Consider the following 27,191-nt stretch of genomic DNA (forward strand, 5'->3'; position numbering starts at 1 on the left):
AATGGGAGGCAGAGCCTTTAGCTATCAAGCTCCTCTCCTGTGGAGAGTGGGAGGAAACCGGAGTACCGGGAGTAAACCCACACAAGCACGGGGAGAACATGCAAACACACAGATAGGCCGGGTTGCAAATCCAGGACCTTCTTGCTGTGTGGCAACAGTGCTAACCACTCAGCCTCCTTGCTGCCCCTGTTAAGAAGTCTGTGTTATTAAAAAATTTCAGTACAGCATCTACCTTTTTCTGTGTGCATCTCTCCACCACAGCTTCCAGTGAGTCCAGCTTCATACCAGTCACTGAACCAGTTTTTTCCACCAGTTTGTCCAGCTGCCTTGCATCTTTCTGCTTTATCCTGCTTCCCTAGCAGACTGCAGCATAAAACAGCAGACTTGCCAACAAGTACGTCAGTCAAACACTGTGTGAAGTTCAAAACTTAAAAAAACTTCAGAGAAAAATAAACATGATAGTTGGTCCCAACTGCTTTTCAGTTGAAATGAACTCTTCGCATTAGTCAATTCAATTGCATTAAAAGAATTTGCACAAAAAATACAGACTATGAAAAACAAGCAGATGAACTACAACATATAAACATTTGTTTTTACTATGCCAAAATAAAATGTGCAAGTTATCGCAAACGCTTGATTGCAGTTATTAGGTTACGGGGGCAAACACTTTTTCACACAGGGCCATGTAGTTTTGGATTTTGTTTTCCCTTAATAATAAAAACCTTCATTTAAAAACTGCATGATGTGTTATCTTTGACTAATATTTAAATTTGTTTGATGATCTGAAACAAACTGTGACAAACATGCAAAAAAATAAGAAATCAGGAAGGGGGCCAACACTTTTTCACACCACCATGTCCAGTGCCAGGGTGCATTGTTTTTACCAAGTGAAAAAAACCATCCACTAAATCACAAAGCCATTGTACTTTTTAAAGTGGTGATTTGAGCTCCATGTTTGAGTGTTTCATATTTGGAAAAATGAAATAGAATAGAATATGACACTCTTCAGGCTGATTAAACAGCTGTATTTTTACAAAAAAAAAAAAAAAATCAGGTAAGCTTATGGCATTAAAATTCAAAAAGTAAAAGAATGATTGGTGTCCAAATAACTGGCTCTTAGTTGCTTTTTGTACATTGTTTTGCAAAAAGGAAATATCTGAACACATTTTATGTATGTTATGATTATCACTTTTTGTTAAATACATATTGAACAGCACACATTCTCTTTCCTAAGTACTGCTCAAAACTGGCAAAAACTATAAAAACACTAAAAAGCTCTTGAATGGTTTTGTAATATAATATAAGGCTTATCTTAGGCCGCATTTATGTGTATACATTCTGCCCATCAGACTGGACATACAATATTCCTGTTATGAATAAACTTGAGCCAATACACCGTGCTGTGACTAACACTAGCAGCACAGTATATGGGACATTTCTGCATATTTAAATAGGGAGATTCCTGACAGTGAATTTGAATTACGACATAGAATTGGCTCATCCAGCTTAGGCAGACAAGTACGTTCAAGAGTAGAGCTGAGAGGTAAAATTAGTTAAGATATTCAGAGCCACGATAGCCTTTACACAAACTGCTAGTGCTCCCGTTTAATGTATAATAGACTAAGTTTTAAGTTTGTCTGCCTCATTGTTTCAAATTTCACCTCCTAACTGAAGGGCATATTTCATATTTAGTCATTCTCTTTGGAAGGGTGGGTCAGTCATTGTGCTATTGGAGAAACAATAAAAACAGGAAGACAGACAAATGAATGTTATCATCATATCTATTAAGGCCAGATATGTTGTACTATTCTTCTAAAATTCACAGCCAAAATAAAGGACATCACTAGTCAGTGTTGAACCTGCTCACAGAAATCAGTTGTATAATCAGTTATGAAATGAGGACGACAATAATGATTAGTTGTCACTTCAGTAAGATTAAAGTCTGAGATGAAGGTACAGTAAGAGCCCTGTTTAATGTTCATGGCTCAGCCAAAAGTTCAGACTATTGCTGCAGAGAACAACATGAGTAGAGTCCACACTGCTGCTCCCACTTCCAGACTCTGCACGGAGGAACTACAGGACTCAGCACCGCTGTGTGAAGGGACATGGAATCACAGGGCCCAGCTAATTTCTGTGTGGCTGTCAGATTTACATATACAGTATGATGAAGCAGTGGTCATGAGTGTGCCAGAGTACATCCCAAAACTCCAAAGTTTATAAACTTTGTTTTCTGCAGGGACCCTGTTATGGATCCTTTCTGTTATCGCAACCACAGCATGGCATAACTCCCCCAAAAGAAAACAAACAAACAAACAAACAAAAAAAAAAGAGTATGATATTGTCACATACATGCTAGAAGTGCTTTAAAGGGAAATCTCAGGTTTTAGTATTGCACTTCCCATAATACAACTTAATAGCATCTCTCATTTGATTTACAGTGATTTCTAAATGGGATCTGAATGCTACTTAAAACTTGCATTCTGACATGAATGGTATGTATAAGTCAGAACAGCGTAATTATGGTGAATCTAATGTGAAGGTTGACAAATCTTCAGTTAGAGGCTTCAGCAGTTTGAGATAGACATTTTAACTTCAAATAACCTTTGAAAAATATTTTTGCACAAAATGAGGCCTAGCTTTCCCTGCCACTTACACCAAAATGGCTTTAGGAAGGAATCTATCATAAGCTGGAGGAATGACTGCAGTGTATACATGGCCTTACAAAAATGCTGAACAGTGGAGGCTCTTCGTTAAGATTCCGCAAAGCTAGAGGTCAGGACAACTGGTTGATACACTCACATATGGTGATGACCTATAATGATTATATTTCGCAGAGCATGTAAATGAATTCATTCATATGATATGACAGACTGTGTCCACTGTACACTGCCACTGATAGATAGATGTGGTGGGGGGGGTTCAAAGGGAATTGACCTGGAAGATCAGCTGCTCTGTCACTTGGAAGAAAAACTTAAACACACACACACACACACACACACATATACACAAACACACACATTTGGAGGTTGGAAACAACCAGTACATTCAAGAGTTGATGGATCAGAAATTTTCACAGCTGAAACAGGATAGATTCTGTCTTCGACTACCATGCTTCTCCTAGCTGGATGTAACCCTAACTACAGAAACCGAGGGCCAGATGGGACACTTCATCTCTTGTTAACCAACAATTTTGAATGAATACATCATCCTATCATCATTTAAAACCACCAAATGAAACTATAGTTATGTAAGATTACTTTTACAGTTGCTAAAAGCAAATAAATAAGCAGCATATTTGTTTTTCCATTATTAAAGCGATCTCCAGGGTGGTGTAAGTCATGGAAAAAGGAAGGTTGTGGAGGAAGAAGATATTAAATTCAAAAAGAACTTCGGAGCTTTGGGATCCACACTCAGTGATCTCTGATAAGTTCATCGTCACAGGCTGATGATGAGCTTACCACTGAAATCAACTGTGATTGTTTAACATAGCATTAAGAGTCTGTACACTATTGTTATTCAGTGGTGGAGGTCTTTGGGCAAACCGAACCCCAGAAAGAGACTGGATCAGTGTTTCAGGGTCAGTTTTTCCGATGTTACTCAGTCCATTACCTTAGCCAATGTGTCTTGGGGTCTGAATAAATTTGAACTAGAGTTTGGATTGAAGCTGCCAGGAGCCAACAACAGTCTGCTCTAGTTCAGTCAACACAATCAACAACCAAGCAAGTGACTTGAGCCATGACCACAGCCATACCTATTTCTCCCACAATGTGTGCCCACTATTCAGCAGTTTTAAATCAACAGACCAAATGATGATTTTTTTCCTGCTAATGTTACAGTGAAAGATCAACAGGATCTGCTGAATCAGCAGTTCTGGCTGAACGTGAGCTGGTTCCCTCACTGGTTATTGTTGCATTGTTTTATTTCTCCCTATAGATAAAGGCACCCCTCACACATAATGATGTCTTGAACTTAAGGTTTCCAGTGTGTTTATTATTTTGCATAAGAGTAATGAGCACAAAAGTGCAGACTAGGTGAGTCTCACAGGCCGACCTGTTTAAAACAGGTATAGTGAGCAGTGTACACCTGCCATCAGGTGCAACAAGTTCCAACAAATCAACCATAGAAACGGTGCATGTAGGGCAGATTTCAAACAAACAAAAAAAGAGTTCAGGTTTTAAAGGATTGCTCCAATGCTTCTTTAATATTAATATTAATATTAAAGCTGCACGGTTGCTCTCTATGCTCCATTTCAATGACGTTTGATATGATGTTATTCTTTGAGCCCGGCACTGAATATCTGTTTACACAGACAGCAATAATCACTGACTCAGCTTGAGAAAAGTATCATCTGAAATTGTGGTTATTACTCTTCTGCATTACAAAACATTATTCTGTGTGTGAATGAGACTGAGGATAGGTTTTTGCACCTGAAGACCTCCACTTTATGGTTTAAGATTTAAAAGCACTGCTGATTGTGTTGTTTGACAATATTCACAGTTAATTGGCACCATTTCTGCAGCAGCTTCAGTTCTGTAAAAGTCCAAGCCGCTAATGCAGACAGATATTTCCGCTGCTGCCTTGTCTCTGGCTTGTTTCTCATGAAGAGTGGCAGTTGTGCACATCCAGCTGGCTCTGCAGACAGTCTGCAGTCCACTGTGCCACCCTGCTGTGGCTGGGCATCATTACAACAAGGCACTGGTAGACACTGATGTGGAGGAGGGGAGGGATAGAGTTGGCGCCTCCGGGACCATGTCCACCTCCTCCAGTGTCCTGGTGTACAATCAGCTGATATCTGCTGTCCAATGGCCAGTCAGGAAGAAGAGCCCTGCCTGTCATAATGCCCTGTGTGTGTGGCTGTGAGTATCAGGGCTATAAGATGTGAGGTGGAGATGGGTCCATCCAGCCTGATACTGAACGTGGATGTGCAACACAAAACTGAAAGTCAGTATCCCTGAAGATTGCTTAAATGAGATTTGGCACAATGTGGTACTACATTAGTGGGGAGGAGGGCGTTGACTGATCACAGTGGTCACAGTGTCCAGCAGTCTCATTGCAGATCCACACCTTGTATAGTATAGCCCGCTCATTATGGGGTTCCTGCCATCACACAACCAACAGATATTCATTTGCAAAAAATTATAAACTGTTTTTTGAAATGTCTGCAAAAGCTACAATGACTATCCATCACCTTGATGGTTTGGACACAATTTACCTGTGCAAAGAAGCTTTAATCTGATGGATGCTCCGGACATGATCTATTCACTTCAAACCACTCGTCGATACATCTAAGAAAAAGCAATAAGGAAGTGATAGAGTATTTACTGATTTAACTTAGCTTGGTAAGGATGTTTGTTTGTGATGCTGGTGATTTTTTCATTTTTAATTCTAATTACTAGTCAAACTATTAACTGTACAGGGTGTAGGAATGAGTCATGGATGGAAAATTACAGAAGATGTCATTTTGGCATCATCCAGTTCCAGAAATAGAGAATCTGTTTATGGATGGACTATATGTACAAGATGCATCAATGCATTCGTGTATAATAATGCAATATCTCATTAAAGCCGTTACATATTGTTGGCTGGCAAGGTATTCTATGTTGTGCCTGGTCAGTGTTCGCAGTAAAACAGAACAGATTTAAACATAAAAACAAAAATTGTTGCTTCAGGCACTGATGCATCTGTACAATCCATAAAATCCAGTTTGAGTAACAGACCCATGAATTTCGAGGCTTTTAAGACAAAATGCTGCACAATGGTTTTTAAGAATTATCCCATTCAGGAAAGTTCTCACTGCAAAAAAAAAAAAAAAGTTATCCTTTGTCTTGCAGATAGTCAAACAGTATAATTATTAGTACCTGTTTGTTAACATTGAATGAAAGAAATAAAGTGCTGCAGCAGTTCCTAAGCAGAGCTCCCTACCCTTTATGGTAGATGCAGAGGCAGGGCAGGCGAGCGATTGTGTCACCCTGCACCAGCTCTTCCAGACAGATAGCACATTCTCCTGTGTCCTTGGTGAGGACATCCTCTAGAAAACAACACACACCACACCACATGAAAGGCATAAGTAAGAATTATAGTATCCTCATAACATAATGCCACTGTAACAAAACACTTAGAAAGGAAATTAAAATATTTAATCTGTCACTTTTAAGCACCACAGAAAAAATACATATACAGATTATATTCTTACTGTATTCCTTTTAACTGTCAGTTGTCTTAATTCAATTCATATCAATCTAGACAGACAGACAGGTAGCTTCTATTTCAATTTTCTGCATAAGTTCAATGCAATCTCGTTCCATTATGTCTTTTGTGCAAAATTCACATTTTGTCCTGAGGGTGGTGCTAGAGGAAAGCTCAACAGATTTTCAAAAATAAAAGGAGCATTTTCTTCTGGTAACTATAACTACCTGTGGCATACCCACATATCCATGTCACACACTGCTGAACCATCACCACATAACAGTATTAACATACATAGAAAACAAAAGCTCCATTTGTCAATTACTGCATATGCTCACTATTTATTTATTTAGTTAGTTATTTGTGTTGAATAACTGAAATGAAAATCTAATTTTTAATAATACCTGCGCATGATATGATACATGTCTTGGTAAAGCAAGATAAGATTTCATTATTCTCTAGGAAATTCACTTGGTTGAGCAGTACGGAGGCAGGCTGACTAATTGTAATGTACATATATAATTTCATGAGTATATTTCTTATTTGTGCACTATATGTACTATACACACATTTTACGGTAATGAGTATTATACTGTATCATAAGGTACTATGGATGTTTTTACAATACTACTTACATGGTAATGGCAAAATGGCAGGTATATGCTTATAATGGAAGACTAGAAAATCCTCTGTCTGTGCTGTGGCCTTCCTATTTATAATGTTTATGTGTTTAAAGCATTTTTTTTTTTTAATATGAATTCTCACATTTCTGAAATATCCCAGAAGGCAGCATTGATTTGTTGTCTCTCTTTAAAATAAACGATACCACAGTCAGTATTGTTCACTATGTTATTGTTCTATGAATTAAATGGCCATGCCACCCTTGTGTACAGTCTGTGTGTGTTGTTACACACAGCATTCATGATGCCCTGCTATGAGTAGCATTGGACTAGGAAGTGAAAGGAATTGTGTGCACCATTAAACCCATCACCTGCAGCAAAACACATTAGGACTGGCCTTATATAACAGTAGATTAACCCACATAGGCCTAGAAAAGCTAGTTATTATGGGCTGCATCACATGGCATCCAGCTCAGCCGTGGGGACGCGTCTTTAACGCATTTAGAGTGTCAGTCAGCCATTCACTCACACAGCCACACACAGAGCAGAAGAAAACTGATACATGGTGCAGATATGAGCCTTTTTGGAAATGTTACTAAATGTTTGTTTAAGTTGCCACAGATTCTGTTCTCCATCATTATGCACACTGGAAGATACAGTAGGACAGATGGGCCCATCATTCTGCTTGTGAGCTCACTTGCATGTTCACAAATCATGTTAGATGTGTTTAGTCGTGATAATCCTCCCAGTGCACAACAGAGTGAACAAGCAAAGAAACAAAGCTCAATTATTCTAATCAATAATAATAATAATAATAATAATAATGCCAATAATAAATGTGTTGTTTGGTCATGAAGTGTCAGGTTGAGAACAGTCCAAAACTAAAAAAATATTCAGTCTGCAATGACATCAAAACACAGCAAAAGAGAAAATCCCTACACTAGAGCAGCAGTAACAAGCAAAACTGACTTGAGCCTTAAAAGATTATCATAACAGCTGCTGATTAATTTTTCAGCTATATACTAATCAGTAAAGGGCCACAATCCATGGGTCACAGTTCCACTGACATTAATTTTTTTTTAAAGTATATTTTATTTTGACATTTGATTCTTTAGCACTTTTCACTACTTGAGAAGGGAGAACTGTGATCAGTGGGGAAGTGGTGCTTCAAAGTTTTGCTTCTACTGCAGCAGGTTGACCTCTGAGCTGTACTTTCTCTGTCTAAGGTGTTTATTAGCAGGAACAACTTGGCTCTGACAGTGTCAGCAGTTTGTTTTGCAGCAGGATAAAAATCAGAAATGTGGTCTTGAAAAACCTCAGGCTCTATAATGCTGCCGCCTACAGCTGCTCTTCGTGAGTGTCTATCAGGAAACAGTGGTGGGTATCTTAGGGGACCAGAGGTGTCTGTGTGTGTGTGTGTGAGTGAGTGAGAAAATAAACAGTATTTCAACAGGTCACACTGACATGTGGTCTGGGGAATTTTTCATCTCGTATCATTTCCTCTTTCAGCTGTGATGGGTTCCAGCAGTGTGATCTGAATAACTGTGTCAGTTACAGTCAGAGTATGCCAGTGACAGATGGCCTTTTTTATGAAGTGACAAAGATACTTGTTTTTATGCTGTATCTCTCCCGACATTACAATGACACAGCTAATACTAGACTAGCATAATTTTACGTCAATCAAGATTAAACATTGTTCAATATTTTGTTTCCAAATGATTTAACTATTGAAATATTGCTGGTAATAAAGGCTGGTGTCTGATTATGTAACTGTGTGTACAAATTTTTAATGTCATCTTTTTGGTCAGTCCTTCAAAGATCTGTTTGAGGGCTGTTTAAGTTTCTTTATGTGAGAGCTGTTTGAGTCTTGGTTTTAGGACTCAGGTTAGAGTTAGGATAAAGGTTGGTTAGGGCTTTGTGTGTTGCATCAATGAATGTCCTTGCAACTATAAAAAGACCAATGTGTGTGTGTTGGTGTGCGTGTGTGAATGTGGAGTGGCCCTTGAATGGCTAAAACAAACAAATAAGAGCAACATAGGTATGCTGATTACAGATCAGGTAATACACTTTTACGTGTGCGTGTGTGTGCGTGTGTGTGTGTGCGTGCGCGCACGTGCGTGCGTGCGTGTGAGAAAGAGAGAGAGACTCCACATCATGGTCACTGAGCCCAGAAATCACAGCTGTTTTGTGGCATTTGTGGTCATTTCAATTAGATAATCAGTCACTCAGGCCTTCTGCCTATGTATTCAACAAACAAACACACACACACGCACACACACCCATCCACAAGCTGGCACGAACTATGTTGCCTTTCAGCCCTTGTCTTTACACCACCTGCTCCTAACTAAAGGCTAAAGGCAGTTTGAAAGACAGTCTCACAGGGGAATATGCAGCCATGGCAAAAGGCATGTTTGGTAGATACAGTACAGTCTATACCCATACAAGCAGCTGTGTAAGGGTGTAGAAATTGTGTATTTAGCTAAATGCATCCCAGTTTAGCATGATATCATGACCAGAGACAATCCTCTGAGCTCCATAAATATCTGTACTGGCAAGGGTATACACAACAGGTATATCATGTGACGGATGGACAGGAAGACAGAAGAATCTGCCCCAGCTGACTTCCTGTAAGCTAAGCCAAAGAGGAACTGGACCTGACTCTGAAATGTTCAGATGAAAAGGAAACATGGAGCAAAGTGTGAATTTGCAAGCTGAAATGTCTTGAGTCTTACTACAGAGAGCCAGAATAACAAAATAACTGTCTGTTGAATTGTATATTCATCTACTTAGATGAAATCACTGAAGAACAATGCTGTGCAGTTTCACTGCAGTCCTGTCTCTATATAGACATGGAGAAAAAGCAGGTCTGCCATGAGTGTCTACTTCAAAACGTCCACCGTAAATAGAACTGCTGCGATGCTTGTGCAGGTTGCTATAGTTAAATCAGCTCTTTGACTTCCTTCTTCTCACTGCTGTTACTATTGTTGTTGTTCAGGTAATTTCCTCCTATTGGAAAGAGCTGGTCATGTGATGCTTAGCAGCTTACATACACAGTTCCCAAATCACAGTTATTACAAAACCAAATGCCTGCCAATCTATGGAAGCCCAAGGTGTTCAACATTCAATAAATTATGAAATAATTATATTACATAAATAATATAATTTGACTTAATTGAAGAAATCATTAAAACTGGCTACATCTTTTAATTTTAGACATTCTTATTCCAAAATACCTTTTTCTCAGTATGTCTGTGACATACAGAGCTCTGCCAATACATCTACCTTACCAATATAATCGCCATGTTTTAGCTTATTACACATTTAAGTGTTATTAACACTGATATTGGTAATTAAAGCTGGTGATGCTGTCACATATTTTGTCCACCAGAGAGCAGTGACAAATTTCAACTGAAAAAGTCCCACTCAAAACAGAATCACATTTCTTCAATAAGGATTTTTATTAGAAAAACGGTGTGTTTGTTTAGGTTAAAGATAAAATAAGCTGAAGCATTATTGCTAAATGTTTTCAGGCTGCAGGGACAGCTTGCCACCAAAGTACAATAAAAGGAAAAGGCAGAGGCAAACCAAGGGACCATATATTTTATTATTTTCAATGTGTGACTGGAGAAATCAATCTGTAGTTGCAGGAAGATCTGATTCAGCAGTTCGTAAATGTGCAATAAAACCTGATGGTATGGTGTCACCTGTAACTTCAACCATGACCTTTGGCAGAAGACCATAGTAGGGGGGGGGAAAAACAACCAAACAAAAAAGTCAAAAGTCATGTTAACTCATTAAATATATAAAAGTAAACCAGATCATTGCTAAATAAAAGAAGAAGCTCCCCACAGGCAACTGCAGTGTTAGTCTCCAGTGTTGGAAATATTACAGGATGATTACACAAGATTTCACAGGGAAGCAGACTGCAGAGGATCTAAGTTACATAACCAGAACCGATTGTCTAGTTTCATGAGAAGGTCATTTTTTGAATGTGATGATCACATTTAGGATAACTATTAGACAGTAGAAGGAAGGTGACAGTGTATATTATTTGAGATGTTCATATATTTCCATAGGCTTTTATGTGTTTCAGGATGAGAGCACCATTTTTGTTATGCACGCCTCCATAACACAGTGATGTGCTGTTTATAATTATGGTTTTCGACATACAGCATAGTATATAATGGATTTATTTGCTCAGGTTTGCATGTGCTTGCTTTGTTGATAATATGCTCGCAATGTGAGTTAAAACAGAATAGTGAGTCCTACCATTGTATGTCACTCTTGGTTTGGTTAAACACAGGACCAGGTGAAGATCCATCTCGTCTGAGGACACAAACTTGGAGCACACAGGGCACTTGAAGCCTGGAAGAAAGCAGACATGCATTATAATGAACAAGAGAATAAGATCACCTGCAGACCGGAGTGGCACTGTACAGTGGGTTGAGATATGAAACATCACAGACAATTATAGGTGTGCAGTTATAGCTCAGGTTGAAATTCAGTTTTCATAACAATTCTTTTGTTATAATCTCATACACGAGACCAAATGCTGCCGTTTGCACTGAGCCCTTTGTCACAAATGACCTTCATTGCAATCCTCATCCATCATCTGCTCGCATAACACTTCTGTAGCAGGGAGCATAAAGTCACACATCACTGACAGGTGACATCAGACAGAGGAGTGTGTGTGGAGCTCCCTGCAATGGTCAAATATGTCCATGTGCTGTGATACTGATGGGACAAATAGATCAGTGCAGCCAGAAGCAGACTCCCCTCTGCTTGGATGACCTATTTAAGGAAATCACACTACTCATGTGCACATGCAGGATGCTGTCGCTCAAGATCTTCTGGCCATCTGCTGACAATTAGTCTAGTCTAGGTGTATTTGTTTGAAAGAAAGACACAGGGATGAATTACAGGCCTGCACAACTTAACAAGTCATTCTGACTGTGATGACTCATCCAATAAACTGTAAGGGATGTGCTCTCCAGGACATTAAATTCCTGTGTGTGTGTCCTTGAACACAGTTGTCTGAAGTCATACCTGCTCTAGCATAAACACTAGAGACCCCTAAAGACATATATTTCACCTGGAATCATTCACACAGGATGGAATACGTAAAATACAAATGACAAACGTAATTTTGGACCCTTGAGCAATGTATATCTTTTACTTACCATCTATTGTCCAACTGCTTTGGAGAGATTCATATCCACAGAACTGATGTTAACTAATGTGCATTAAAAAAAAAAAGTAGTGTGATCTGAAACATCTACTGCTTTGAGACCCACTTTTTCTTGCATGGAGAGAAGAAAGCATCCTTTGTGATGTTTTTGACTTCAGTAAGAAAAGGAAGAAAAAACAGAGGAAGAGCCACGATATGACACTGTCAAAAGTAAACCTCATGTCAGTTTGGACCATTCTTCTGCCTCTTCTATTTGAGGAAATTGTCTGACCACTTCATCTTAAGAAATTATTTCACAATTTACACATACTCTTCTGTTTGGCTATCAAAAAAAAAAAAAAAAAAGAAAGGTTAATTTCCTTTTGTTTCCAGAAAACACAAGACTTGAACTGGGGCTTCAAGACCAAGAGCAGCTATATGAAAAGTGTTGGCTCCTGATAATGTATAAATTGAGTATGTATATCTTTTAAACCCTGCTGCAGACAAACACACAACTCATGTGAGTCCTCATTTGTAATGCCAATGCTAGCCAATAGCTACTTGGCCAAAGCTTGAAAACTTTACAAACTGTTAACCAGAAGTCTTTACAGGTTTTACTGTATATGCAGCTTATCACTGCTCTCCATTTAATCTATTGTTTGGAGAGCATCCCAGAAACCATGTTCATTATCCACTATCCTTAACTCAGCTCTCCCAGCCCCTGAATCAGCAAATCCTGGACTCTATGCTATTAAACGGTATTTATGAATCATCACTTTATTGATCAGTTCACTGATCATTGATCGGCATGGGTGCACGTCACCCTCCCTCACTCACTGCATCGCACACTAATTACAAACATACACACAAGCACAGCCATGCAGACTCACCTTAATCTTCACTTGACTTTTTACAAAAGCAGGCAGATTTTCAGGTAGACAGAAAACTAGCTGGGGTTTGGAGAATTTACCTGCAGGTCTTTCAGAGGGCAGACATCAATCATCACCTGCTCTCTTTCTCTACCTGAGGTGCTCCTCTCTGCCATGTGACAGCAGAGTTGACAGCAGTATTGTTTTTCAAAAGCAGAAGCTGTATTTCTTGTACAGGAAGAATGTAGTCACAAGACAAGGCACAAAAAGAACATAAAACGCTATTTACATTTATAACTGTAATTAACTCATCATGACTCTTCCATGCACCTGCAGATCATATGCAGCACAGAACAGGGGATAGAAATCCTCACATGAAACCTTTAATTTCTTTGACTTGCTTTTTTAATTAGCAGTGAAGAGCAATGAGCATAACCTTCAGGCCACAGGACTTTCATTTGCTGGCTGTTACATTCCTTGGCCTCACCAGTGGCAGGTTAGATCAGGTAATATTAATGTAACTTCTGCAAGTAATGTGACCTCTGAGTGTCAGTAGTTAGTCAAAGGCTCTTCCTGAGATAAAAAGAAGTTTCATTTTGCAGCATCACTCAGATTTTGTTTGTGCAGTTAAATATTTTAAATAAATCATCTTAATCCAGTTAGTAAATAAATAGAACAAAGTATCCATCTATCCATCTATCTATCCATCTATCTATCTATCTATCTAATAGATTTGTGACATGGATTCCATACTAGATTTGATAAAATGCTATGGCACACCATCCCTGGCTATGTGTCAAACAACTAGACAAAAAGCTGGGAAGCAGAAAAGCGAGGTTTAGTGCTGGAGACAAGTGAGGTACGATGAGCTGTGAAAACAGTCGGCCTGTTGATGCATGTATAAGTCATGCACTCCAACAGACTTGGAGAGGATTAGAAAAGAATAGAGTGAAAAAGAAATAGGAGGTGGGGGGCCGGATAGGCCAGCAACAAGAAGGGTATAAATAAACCTGCTTTCAGCTGCTGGGAAAATGGGTTTCAGCAGGGTAAATGACAGGAGGCCTTCATACTGTCAAGCTAATATAACACTGCCTTCGACACAATGACTACATCGTTGTGTCTACTTCTCTCTCTCAGTAAATATTAGCATCACACACAAATGCAAAGCACCAGGAGGCAGCAGTGGAAAGACCAAAATATCCCCCCCAGGTAAGCTAGAAAATAATACCTTCCATTGCAGTCCAACATTGTCACCTCAGAAATGATCAAAACCCCCTAAGACAATAAAAATTAAAGAGCCTCTCCAGGATGTGTTGCTGCCTTAACACACAAAGTGCTAAATTACTCCTCTGAAACAGACTACAATGGAGAAAACTGCATCTTGATTATTTCAAAACCCCCTTTTGATGAGTTATAACCATTTCTGCTATAATAATGTATATAAAAATTATGTGTGCTCTAGGGGGGATTTCCACTGTTTCTATTTCCAACATTGTGGTCAGTAACTGACAGAAAAGGTTCCACCAGGTGGTGTGTGCTGTTAATTATTTGCCATCTGAGACTGAGCAGATGGATAGCACTTCAGAAAAACAGAAAGAGAGGGGAGGTTCAAAAAATTGGCAAACAGACCAAAGGCTTTAAGTGCCTGCTAACTGGCTCTTTATCCTGTACATGTGGACTTGGCAGGGCTCTATGATTGTTGTCACAACAGGCACTGAATACACTCAAACACAGGAAACCTTGTCTAGTTAAACTGGAAAGTACACACTACCTGCAGTGCAGTGCAGTGCAGTACAGTGCAGCGTAGTGTAGTGTAGTGTGTGTGTGTGTGTGTGTGTGTGTGTGTGTGTGAGAATTAGGCCTGGTCCTATTTGTGGCTGTATTGACAATTTGAGTACTTGAAACACAGTGAAACAGTTAAAAGCAGGTGATTATATGATAATCAGAAACAATAAAAAGTCATAAGAGCTTCACACCACTTTACTGTGGTCTCACTCATACACAACATTATATTCTGACCCCCACCCCCCCAATTACACTCTATAGCTGCGTCCACAAATCACAGCAGAGACAAACAGAACAAATAGTAACCATGTTGCCAAGGTTCAGGAAGCTATTCCCTGTGAAGACACAAACTACTGCATTTGAACAGTTCCTTAATTTTTGCTCTTCAGGCAACACTCAACACTTCTACTGAAATCAAACAATGGATAAAAAAAAAATATAAAAAGATCTCAGCTTTAACTTGAGTGAGTTCATATCATTATAGAAACAACTGTGTGGCTGATACATCTGTCACACAGAATATAAACTTTTTTTTTTAAGCAGGCAGCTGTAAAAAACACAATGAATGGTGTTCTGTGTCTGCTGGATGTGTAAACACACAACTGTTAGCCCTATCAACTTAATGAAGGGATAATGATTATAAGATGTTATATTATGATAATGGGCTCATTACCATTATGTGCTCATTGTTGGCTTAATTTATTAAACCACAAAACAAATTAATCTGGTTGTCAAAGACTTCACTGTGTACTGCTCCACATAATAAGTGAATATGGCATTGAATTATATTATGTAATTACCAAATACACCTGCCTGTCACGTTTTCCTGTTTCAGGTTTGTTTCCGTATGATCTCTTTCAGTCAATAGACTGTTATACATAAATGTAATTTAATTCATTAAAAAAGTGCATTTGTGACAAATTTGGATATTTTAGTCTCTTAGTATTTGACTGGTTGGCACAGTGTGGGCCCAGCATTTGATCAGCTATCTTCTGTTTTTTTTTTGTTTTTTTTTTGGAGTAAGATAGCAAGGAAAGTACAGAATGTGTGTAGGAAGTGGAACTCATTTCTGAGATTTTATTTTCAAAGAAATTTTTAAACAGCGGGAAAAAAAGATCCCTTTAATAACCAGTTTTTCAGGGTTAATTGGTCATAAAATGTGATCTGGTCTTCATCCAAGCCTGAGGATAGACAAACACATTGTGGTTAAGTTAATAAAACAAAATGATGTGAATAATCTCTCATGTCTTTACTGAACACACCCTGTAGACATTCACAGTGCTGGTGGAGAAAGCAACTGAAGCTCTGTAAACTCTGAGCCCATTCCACAGCATCTCTGTCAGGTTCAGGTCTGGACTCTGACTGGACCACAACAGCAGGTGGATTTATGGTTTGAAATCAACCCAATAAATCGATCAATTTGATCATGAAAATTTTAATCCAACTGAAATTAATCACTAAAATAAAATAATTTTTATCATATACTGGTATCAAAAATGTGATATAAGCTGTGGGTCTGTGGGTCAATCCCTGGCTTCTCTAAGTTCACGTGTAGAAGTGTCCTTGGGCAAGACACTGAACCTCAAGTTGCCCCCGGTGGCTGTTCCATTGGTTTATGAGTGTATGAGTAATTGAATAGGCTCATAGTGTAAAAGCACTTTGAGTGCACTTGACCATTATGCAAGTATAAGACCATTTACCTTTTTCATGCTGCTATCATTAAAAAGCTTGACTACTGTAAGTCTATGTTGGAGTAAATCGGTCTCCATTAGCCTTTCTCCAACTCATTCAGAACGCTGCAGTACTTTTGTTAACTGGCTTTTTAAAATTTGAACATGTGACTCAAATTTTACACTTCCACTACATTGGCTGTTTTTTTTATATGTTAATGTTGTTCATTTTCAAAGTCTTATATGTGCCTACTTATCCAAGCCACTATCCATAAGAATGTGTAATAGATGTCTTAGGTCTTCCACACATGTACTTCTGGTAGTTCCATTGTCACATGTTCTATATTCTGGGGAGATTGTGCCTTTCCTGTGGCTGCAGTGAACTTTTCAAATGGTCTCACCAAGTTGGTTTAGCCCATGACACATTTGTCTTCAAGTCTAAGTTGAAGAGTCTTCTTTTTATCTTGGCTTTTGGTCAGTAGGTGGTGTTATCCTATGACATTTTAATTTTGTTTAATGTTTTGATCAATAGTTTTGAGACTGATGTTTTATATGGACCTTGTGAAGCACTTAGGGCAATTTGATTTATGCCGTGCTATAAAAATAAAGGTGACTGATTCACTGATTGACTCTGTAATACCTTTAGTTCTGTTTACAGTCCTGCTGCATCACCCAGCTTCTTCTGAGCTCCAGCCAGAAAGAGCCACCCTGAGATTATTCTGTAAGAATTTCGATAAGCCTGGGAATTCATGATGAATTGAGATTGTGCTTTATCTGGGCCTACACAGGCCCAGATAAACCACAGCAGACACACATCATGATGCTCCATCCAAACTACAACGCCTCAGGGATTGTGTTCTGATGTTGTAGTACAGTATTGTTAGAAACCTATACATAATAAGTACTAAGGTATTTTTATTCCTCTAGAGAGGTAACAAGCTCCTTGGTGAAGCATTTAGATGTAGCCTTTCTTCATGATAAAGCATTGTGTAGGTTGTGTAGGTGGTGTGTCATAGTTTCAAATAATTGTTTAGCAAAAAGAAATCCACTTATGTCTCAGTGGAATTTCCGGAGCTGTGTCAAACAGTTGGATGACTATGTTCAACTTGTTCTAAACACTGACCGTTATTATTAATATTGGCTGACTTAGTTGCACCTCAGTTGATGAGCTAGCTGAGGCACGTTATCATTTTTGTGGAGATAAAATAGTAATAATATGTAGTTTTATAAGGCCTTGCAATTATGCTTCATCATTAACAAATGAAAGAAAATTCAGTGTCACCTTTACATTAAATATTAACTTCGCTCCACATGGCTAATTTGCATACGTCAACACGACCACATGGCCGACACAGTGGACACTGAACTGATGGACTGGAAATCCCTCATTAATCTATTCTTCCGGCCCTGTGATGGACTGGTGACCTGTCCAGGATGTACCCCTGCCTTTCACCCAAAGAGAGCTGGGATAGACTCCAGCAGATCCCTGTGACCCTAAATAGGAATAAGCTGGGAATAGATAATGAATGAATGAATTAATCTATTTTTATGGATATGTGATTTTTTTTTTAAAATAACAACCAGGTTCAGTGCAGAACGTAAGGTCAAAAAGACAATTAGCTGACTCCACTGCCCATAGTAACCCAATATTCAATGAGAATAATGTTATAAATCACTATGCATCAATTTGCACCTTTTATTCGATTATAGATTCTGTAACTGGATGTTAGCTATTTGGTTGACAGCACAAAGAGGGCGAGAAGGGGTGAGAGCAGGATGGAGTCAGCAGAAAGGCCCTGTATAAATGATCTGCACACCTGGCGCCAGGTAGTGGAAGTGAAGTGAAACCAACTCAGGAATGTAGGTCTAATGACTCTCACCTGATTTACATAGCTCACCTAATGAGTCTATGGGACTAGGGGTGGAGTGAAACCAAGATAAATTGTAAGATAAATTGGAGTTTCCATACCAGCTTTCTCTTAGACTGATGAACCCACTTGGATGAACAGTGAAATGTTTCGACCAAAAAACTAGGAATCCAGTTGCCATGACTTCACAGATGGGACCAAAATACCTGAACTTCATTGCGATCACCAAGATTAGGGTAAGCTTTCACCAAACTTAAATCATCCAAAAAAACCTTGCTGATCTGTGGACCAACTAATCCGTCCTCAGGATCCTAAATGGAGAAAACTATCATCTTAGCTGTGTCATTTGACCCTAAATTAGACACTATGCCATGAAGCTTCCAGCAATACGTATCTCACAAGGACTGGAGAATAATTACTCACTAAATAGAAGATAGAGGGAAGCTGCAGCTGCCAAGCCTTAGGCTGCATTCACACTAAAAAAGCCCCTTAAAGCAGTACAGTGTCTTGTAAGGCTCAAAGACAGGATTTTACAACAAAAGTATGTCCTTGCGATGATCCTTGTGACGACAACTACACATTGTTCTACACATTAAAGCACCAACTCTAAGCTTCAAAATATGAAGGCCAACATGTGAGACATACACTAGGCCAGCACGTTTGCTGACAACACAGTGCAGTAAGGTTTTAGATACATCTCCTGCACTATTAAAATGAAGGACTTCAGCGGCAGAGATTAGAGGAGCAGGTTAAGTAGCCACTGGCTTATCTCATCAAGGTAGATTTCAGCTAACATGGACTGACTCAGCCTCTAAAACCATCACGGTTCCATTCTGTGATGCATGATCTCCTCAAACCTCCAATAAGACACTGTACTATAGTTGTTACTAAGACAGTGAGATTGAGACCACTTGTACGTGAATAATGACAGAAACAGTAATCAACTGTCACACAGTGCTCTGTGTCCTCAGTGCTTTGTGGTTCTTTGCCAGCACGAGTGTGGAAAGCTGGCATGTATGATTGCATGTATGATGTATGATGTATGATGGCATGTATGCTCTTTACAGAAACTAGACAAGCAACTAATCCATCCTCACTTTGCAAATGGACATCAGCTGGCTTCTTTGAACAGTGTTGTGGCATAGAAGCAGCCTCCTGCTGATTTTCATCAAAAAAAAAAAAAAAAAAAAAATAGCAGGATAATTAGGGGCTGTTGGTGAGGAAAAAAAAAAAACACAAAGAAACAAACACCAAACCACACACCACACCATACATTTTATAAGGCACATAATGATCATGTGTAATCTCATGGGAAATTGAAACTTTATTTCTATAAAATGTTTTCACAAGTGTGTGTTTGAAAATATGTTTAACTCCCACCAGGTCAGGTTTAATTAATTATACAGCCCAAACATCTCCTTCCAGTTTGATTTAAAAAAGTTAACCCTTCATGGTGGATTGTATAACTATGACAGGTGCCGCTCAGCTAATAAGCGTTGATGGCTTCCTCCATTTTGGACACATTATTTTAATGAAAAGCAGAACCGTCACAAATTTGTTTGTAGCATATGTAGAAAAAAGGTTAACTGCCACAACAATCAATGCCACATTTGAAAACATGTGCCAATGATAAGACCATGCTATAAGTAGAATATTTCACTACAATACTCACTTATCACTGTGTGTGGAGGAGCTCCTGAGTTGTGTAATATCACAGAGGTGTCATGTTGTATGTGAAATCTGTATTGATTGATCCCAGCTTCCCATAAACACAGGGGATACTGTGACTGCTTATTTCCTTTTAAAGGGTGGTCCATTGTGAGAAAGATCAATAGCATTTGAAGTCATAGGGACAATAATCTACATTAGCCAGAAAATCTTTATGACAACAAAATTGCATTGCTATTTCTGATACTTATCTTTAACAACTGATCAACTGTATACATCATTTGATTAGGAATCATTAAACAGAATTTACATAATGAACCTCTTAATTCCCAGATCAAAAATAACATTTTATAGCTCATTTTAAAAATGATTACTCTATTGTTTAACTTTAATATTCACAGTTTGTGTCTAGTGTGTAACATCAGACCTTGTCTAAGGTCAGTTACAGTACTCCACAAGAGCAGACAGCTGGTACTGTTTAACCTCAGCTCAAACAGGGTCAAATGCTGCATGCGCTGTTTGCAGTCTGGTGTCTGTGTATTGATCTACTGACTTCTGTTTTGTAGCTCTGGGGAGGCAGTCATAGAACAATATTCTAGCACTCCTTTAAGAGCCTTGTAAGATTTATTTCTCAGCATCCTCTTCGCAAAATGGCAGCAAAATAATTTGTTCTCAAAGTAATATGTGCAGGTTTGGGTTTAGAAGCTTTTGATTTCCATCTCACGAGAACGTGATCTACAACATGACTTTAAGCCATTCCAGTTCCCTTCAGATGAACATTAACTAAAGGGACATAACAGTGCTGAGATCAGTGATACTGTGTTGCTCCTTTTCCAATGGCATATGCCACTTTAGAAGGCACATCACTTCACTGACAATTGCACCTTCTTAAAATAATCTCTGGAGTGATACAATGGCCAGACATTCACGTTTGTCACTTTTGACTTTTTGTAACTGTTGGCCAAACACCAGGCTTGTTAGATCATGAGGAGGAGGATAACAGTTAAATCAATATAGTAGAGCTCAACATTTTGTTTTGTAAATGTCAACCAAGTCTTTAAAATTCATACACACACCTCCTACCTAGATTGTTTTTCTAGCAACCCACTAGCTAATGGTCAAGTGCCGATTTATACAATGGGCAGTTTAACTAGTGCATTCCCACTTACTGCAAAATGTACCTAAACTATACTAACAGGCCAGGTATATCATGATCAAGTAAAGTGAAACTTCATGAAACAATGTGTGACAAGATTCTTTGAAGCTGTTTTTAGTGTAACTACTTAACCACAGCCACAGCAGGCCAGTCTGGAAAAAAAATACTGTTTACTATATAAACAAAGACTGCAAAAGTCAAACTGTCATTCAGACTCCACATGACAGTCCTTCAATAACACTTAGAATCTAATTAGCTAACAGATCTTTAACATCTAAAATTATGCCCAGTAGTTATTAAAGGGCCCAAATTAAGCATTTTGCAGCCTTAATAGCTGAGGAAGAAAAATAATTGACTTAATATTTTTAGAAAGAAGCAGACCCTTTCTAAATGGAGTCCAACTGGGGCCATGATGCATTCCACTTTGAAATACATCTGGACCAGTGCTGTTATTAGGCATAATCATTCAATCAAAAATAATAATTAAAAAAAAAAATGAAGTAAATAAGAAAACTAGCACATTAAACTGTATAGGAAACGAAGCTGATGGCCAAAAGATGAATGTATTACAGACATAACTTCTGGTTGCAACGCATACCAATGGGCAAATTTTCTGACTCCTGCAAATTGTCCCCTAAGTTACACACACTGCTCTAAGTTTAAATTATTTAAGTTTAAATTATTGTGTGGCCACGGATGGATGGACAGACAATCATTTCTCATAGAAAAAGTTAAAACTCCTTGAAAAGCTAATCGCAAAGTACAGTATGTTATCTTGATATTCACATTAACAACTGTACAGAGACTGAATGGACAGTGCCTAAGGTGAACTGAAAGAAATTTACAAAAGAGAAGGTAAACAAACCTGTTTTAGATTGCAATTTAACCTTTGAGTGTGTGTGTGTGTGTGTGTGTGTGTGTCTGTGTGATAACAGTTTATATAATAAATAATGTAATAAAAACAGGTGAAACCTCCCCAGCCAACTGCTGCCTAGCTCTCACCAAAGAAAATATAAGCAATCAAGACTTGGTCCTTGATTATTTCAGTTGCTAAAAACAGCCCTGTTCTAGTCTGACTTCAACATTCAGCTCAGGTAGTTGCCACTTGAGAGGTACTTTCACTTGACGTGCAGCTCAAACTCTGAGACAGATATCTTAGTATTGGGGCAGATAAAACAAACCATCATCATGGCTAGATACTACAAGAAACACGTAAGAAAATCGGCTGAGTAATGAGGCTGAACAAACACTTAAACAAATTACCTTCGCACATTTTACTGTAGCTTCAGGTAAATGTATAACGTTAAAGAGCTTGTTGGAATCATTAAATTAACTCATCTGTCTCAAACCCACACACGCTCAGAGGCTAAAATGCAGGCCTTGCTATACCAGTCATGAGTTTGCAGGATCAGATGTAGAATTAATTTTGTGCAGGTAACACAGCTGTATTTCACATATGGTTTCAAGCACCAGCTTTCAGGTAGCCGTTTGGTTAAATGTGATGAAGCTCCTCTGCTCTATGTATATCAGAGTGTTAAATCTTTAAATTAACACCATTAAAATAGAAAACAGCAACCCACCTGCTAGCACAGCTTGCAGACACACAGCGTGTGTGTACTTGTATTATTCCTGTAGTAGGATAATAAATCTGCTTACACAGTCATGTTAAGGTGAGGTGATGTTAGGTTTAGGATAAGGGCTTGGGTTAGGGTTAGGTAAGTAGTGATTATGGTAAGGATAAGTCTAAGAAATGTGTATAAGTCAGTTTAATGTCCTCTGAAAAGATAATGGTGTCTGTGCATGTGTACAACTGATTCATCCATGCACCCATTATAGAGTAAGGAAAGTTAATGAGATGAGTTAATTATTAGGCAACTGTGTGCTGACTCACACTCACAATAGCAACCTGTGTACACAATGTGTGCTGTGCATGCAAGGGTTTTATTCTAGAAAATACAATGTCTGCACGCTCACTGACATGCAATGCACTGACATTAAACCGTCGCTGTTTAAGTGCTTAATACAGTAAGATCAAATACAGCAAGACTAAAGGGACTGCAGGATAATAAACATCTCGTGCAAAATTATCACTAATGGTTTCTCATTTACTAAAAATCCTGGATGTGTGAGGAGCAATCTCACCAAATCCTACACTGAAACCCAGCTGATGCACTCCACTGATTGTGGAGCCTAACAAATGTTTTCACAGTTCATAAAATAGCCACTTCTTTGCAATCCCTCTCAAGTTCGGTCAGGTTGGATGGGGACTGTTGGTAGAGAGCCATTTTCAGGTCTCTCCAGAGATGTTCCACAGGGTTCAAGTCAGGGCTCTGGCTGGGCCACTCTAGGACATTTACAAAGTGGTCCCTAAGCCACTCCTGCGTTGTCTTGGCTGTGTGCTTAGGGTTGTTGTCCTGTTGGAATTAAACATTCAGCCCAGTCTGAGGTCCTGAGTGCTGCAAAACAGGTTTTCATTGAGGATATCTCTGTGCTTTACTCTATTCAGTTTTCCCTCAACCCTGACCAGTCTCTCAGTCCCTGCTGCTAAAATACACCCCCATAGCATGATACTGACACCACTATGCTTCACTATTGAGATTGTATTGGGCAGCTGATAAGAGGTGCCTGTTTTCCTTCAGACATAACATTTAGAATTGAGGTCAGTGTGTTCAGTTTTGGTTTCATCAGACCAGAAAATGTTGTTCCTTACAGTCTGAGAGTTCTTCAGGTGTTTTTTGCAAACTTCAAGCAGGCTTTCATGTATTTTGCACCCGAGGAGAGGCTTCTGTCTAACCACTCTGCCATACAGCCCAGATTGGTGGACGGCTGCAGTGATGGTTGTCCTTCTTGAACTTTGTCCCATCTCCACACAGGATCTCTGGAGCTCAGTCAGAGTGACCATCAGGTTCTTGGTCACCTCTCTTACTAAGGTCCTTCTCCCACAATTGCTCAGTTTGGGTGGAAAACAAGCTGTTGGAAGAGTCCTGTTAGTGCCAAACATCTTCCATTTGAGTATTATGGAGTTGGCCAACCATGTGATATTTCAATTTTTCCTTTTTAATAAATTTACCAAATTTCTGTTTTCACTGTGTCATTATGTAGCACTGAATGCAGATTGAGAAAAAAATAATAATTTAAACAATTGTAGAAAACTGAAAAAAATGAAGGGGGTTTGAATACTTTCTGAATGCACTATGTACAAACAAAATATGTTTTAACACCATCTGCAGTCTCTATAGTGACAGACTACAAAATAAATGCTGTCAGAATGATCTCAGTTGTGAAGCCGTACCACAAAGAATACATTTAATCAACAGTTACTGGTGAATCAGTTGACTGAATAGCTGGAGAGATTCGCTGTGGATCTGATGTCTTTACTGGTAAGTCTATTATTCCGCTGGAAACTGTCCAGCTTGACTGCAGTTTTTTTTTAACACTTCTCTTGGCTGCAACAACCTGCTCTCAAACACTTTCCTAGAAAGATAAAAATCATCTGAAATGAGCCTATTGTCTTTTTTTCCTGTTTTTATCTTTCATCTGTGAGCAAACATTTCTGACAATTTCAGTTGGTTTCACAAGGAACTATGGGGGAGAAAACAACCAATCAGCCGCACCATATCTGTGCATTTAAAAACTAATATGTTGCTCTGCTTGAACCAAAACTATCACTTCCCTACACAGCTCACATTACATTAGCTGATCTGAGCTGATTGGACATTCCTGTCTGGCTAACCTGCCATTTATATATCTGTTGATGAGTACAACTGGTCAGTGCAGTTTACCACAGTGCATCAATGAAATGAAGAGGAACACATTCAACTAGAGGATCACACTGTTTATTTAACAGTGTGGGGATTAGCTCACACATCAAGGCATCATCCTTGCACATGAATCCCATTAAAACCAGGAGGTGCTACTCACTCACTGGACACACACAGTCACATCAACACAATTGCTTCCCAGGAGGTCCGCTTATTGATCAGATATTCCCAGTTTTAAATCAGTAAAATCTTAACTTTTTGACTTTTATTTAAAAAATTGCTGACTTAAATACATGGAGGACTTCGGAATATTTTGTTAAAAAAAAGGGTCAAAACATGATTATATCCCCAAACTCAAGTACCAAATGAAAGCAGGGGTAGGCTGATAAATCAGCCAATGGTAGCTTATTTCAGATACATACGCCGTTTCAGTATCTGTGCGTACGTGACCTGATAAGTAACAACAAACTATACAGAGATACCAAACTAGTACTAAAAACATTCAGGAACACTGTTTTACAGTATGTGCACCAGAGCGTGCAGACAGTACTCGGTGTGTTTGTCATAGCCCTTATATCACACAAGTAAGGGGCCCGCATTACAATTGTTTATGTTAAAAACAATTACTTTTATCAGGTGATATTTTATTTCATTAGATTTTTAAACACTCACATCAGTACCAGTGTTAGAATTCCTTCCTCATTCAAGCTCTAAAAAAAATGTTGTGGTGTTAATACTGAAACTCAAGAGTTCCTATTGTCACCATTTTGTATAAAAAAAATAACATTTTCAACCCCAATACCCAGCCCTACCCTGCACCTAATGATGATTTTCATTAGTGGTGTATTTGTTCATTTTTTCATATTAAATGATAAATCCTTGGGATGAACTGTCAGTTGAAAATCCCTTATATAAGTTCTCGGGGGTGATGCCTTCAGGTTGTATGTTTTCTTCAACCAATGGACCAAAACCTCCAGTTATTCAGTACATTGTGTTGAAACAGAAAACTGTTACAGGGTGAAACTAACAGATAAAGTTAACAGATAATATGATTATGTGGTTAACTAAATGAATAGATGTGACAAATCTAAAGTTCTTACACATGCACATTGCAGTTTTTGGGGGTCATGACCTCAGGTTTGCATTGCACCTGTCATGAGCAGATATGTTTCCAGGCATGTTTCTGCAGTAAAATGACCTGATTTCTGCTCATTTCATGAGATGCAGCCTGTACTTGCTCTTGAGTAACACTTTATGCAGTAGTGGGAAACACTTGGGTTTGGTCTAACATCATTCTACGCATTTGAAATTAACGGTATATCATCTAAATTAGAAGAAATGATTGCAGGAACTGTTCAGAGCTAAAAGCGTTGTCACTCCGCACATTTAGATTGTGGTGACAGTGACCCCTCATCCTGAACCACCTGCCAAGATCTGCTGTATATCAACAGTTCAGTGAATCCCTGAGCTGTGTCAACACTGCACAGCGGCTCTGCCCTCTTACCTCCGAACAGATGAGGCGAGAGGTGTGCTGGTAACGATCCTATCAGCAGCCGGGGAGCTTCTTGCCCTCTGCCTGAGCGCTCCCTGTCCGCCGCCTCCTCTGGGCTGCTGCCGCCGGACTCCGGGGAGCTGTAAGCTCCGCTGCTGTTCGGAATGTTGATACCGGACTGGGGTCTGGTCCCAGAGCTTCCAGAGCCCACCACAGACCTGGCCCTGGCTCCGAGGTGCTGGCTGGTGCTGGACGTGGCTCCGGAAGCTCCGGGGGCTCCGGTCGCGCTGTACTCATGGTACCTCGTACCCCTTGCGGTAGTCCTGCTAGCGTTACTGCCGTTACTGCTGGACGTGTTAGAAGGCAGATCGGAGCCGGAGTAGGCTCTGGTCCGTCCGTTGGCAGCGGGGTTAGCAGTCGGGCTGCTCTGCTTTGCCCCCATGTTAACCTCGGCTGATTGGGTTTTGAAATATTCACGAGGCGCCCTGGGAGCCGCTGCGGGACAGTGCACCAGATCTCCGCCTGAGGCAGAGGGCTTTACAGGACAGGCGTCCTGGAAGAAAACACAGGCAGAACAAACTGCGTCGCTATGATACCATCGAGATTAGCCAAACGCTAGTTAGAGAAAAGTTGAACCGGCCATCTGTGACACGACCTAAAGATGTGTGCAAAACTTTACACGCCGCCACCATTGTATTCCGTCAGTAGTTGTGGTCGTGCCCCAGGTAACGTGGGTCTTTCCTCTGTGGACCCGCCGGTTCCTCCTCACTGTCCTCTCCGCCTGAGCGGCTCCTGAGCGGCGTGCGGGAATGAAGAGCTGGGCTCCGCACGGCTCCCCGTCTGACAACACATTTTTCAAAAGAAGGAAGCGACTGAGGGGAAAGTCCTGCACAGACTCTTATCCAGGTCTTATCAGCGGCAGAAAGGAGACTAGATGTGCGGGCTAGCA

General features: G+C 39.4%; 1 protein-coding gene across 1 annotated transcript; it reads right to left on the bottom strand.

Moving 5' to 3' along the window:
* Positions 1 to 1,948: 1,948 nt before the first annotated feature.
* On the bottom strand, positions 1,949 to 27,191 carry znrf2b (zinc and ring finger 2b). Its single transcript, XM_026293783.1, has 5 exons — positions 26,255 to 27,191; positions 11,076 to 11,171; positions 5,923 to 6,028; positions 5,213 to 5,285; positions 1,949 to 5,097 (listed from the first exon to the last, which is right to left on the bottom strand). Exons 1-4 carry the CDS (start codon positions 26,682 to 26,684, stop codon positions 5,228 to 5,230), a joined length of 690 nt encoding a protein of 229 aa, XP_026149568.1. The 5' UTR covers positions 26,685 to 27,191; the 3' UTR covers positions 1,949 to 5,097; positions 5,213 to 5,227.

Source organism: Mastacembelus armatus, chromosome 16 (assembly GCF_900324485.2).
Source record: "Mastacembelus armatus chromosome 16, fMasArm1.2, whole genome shotgun sequence".
NCBI classification, from domain to species: Eukaryota; Metazoa; Chordata; class Actinopteri; order Synbranchiformes; family Mastacembelidae; genus Mastacembelus; species Mastacembelus armatus.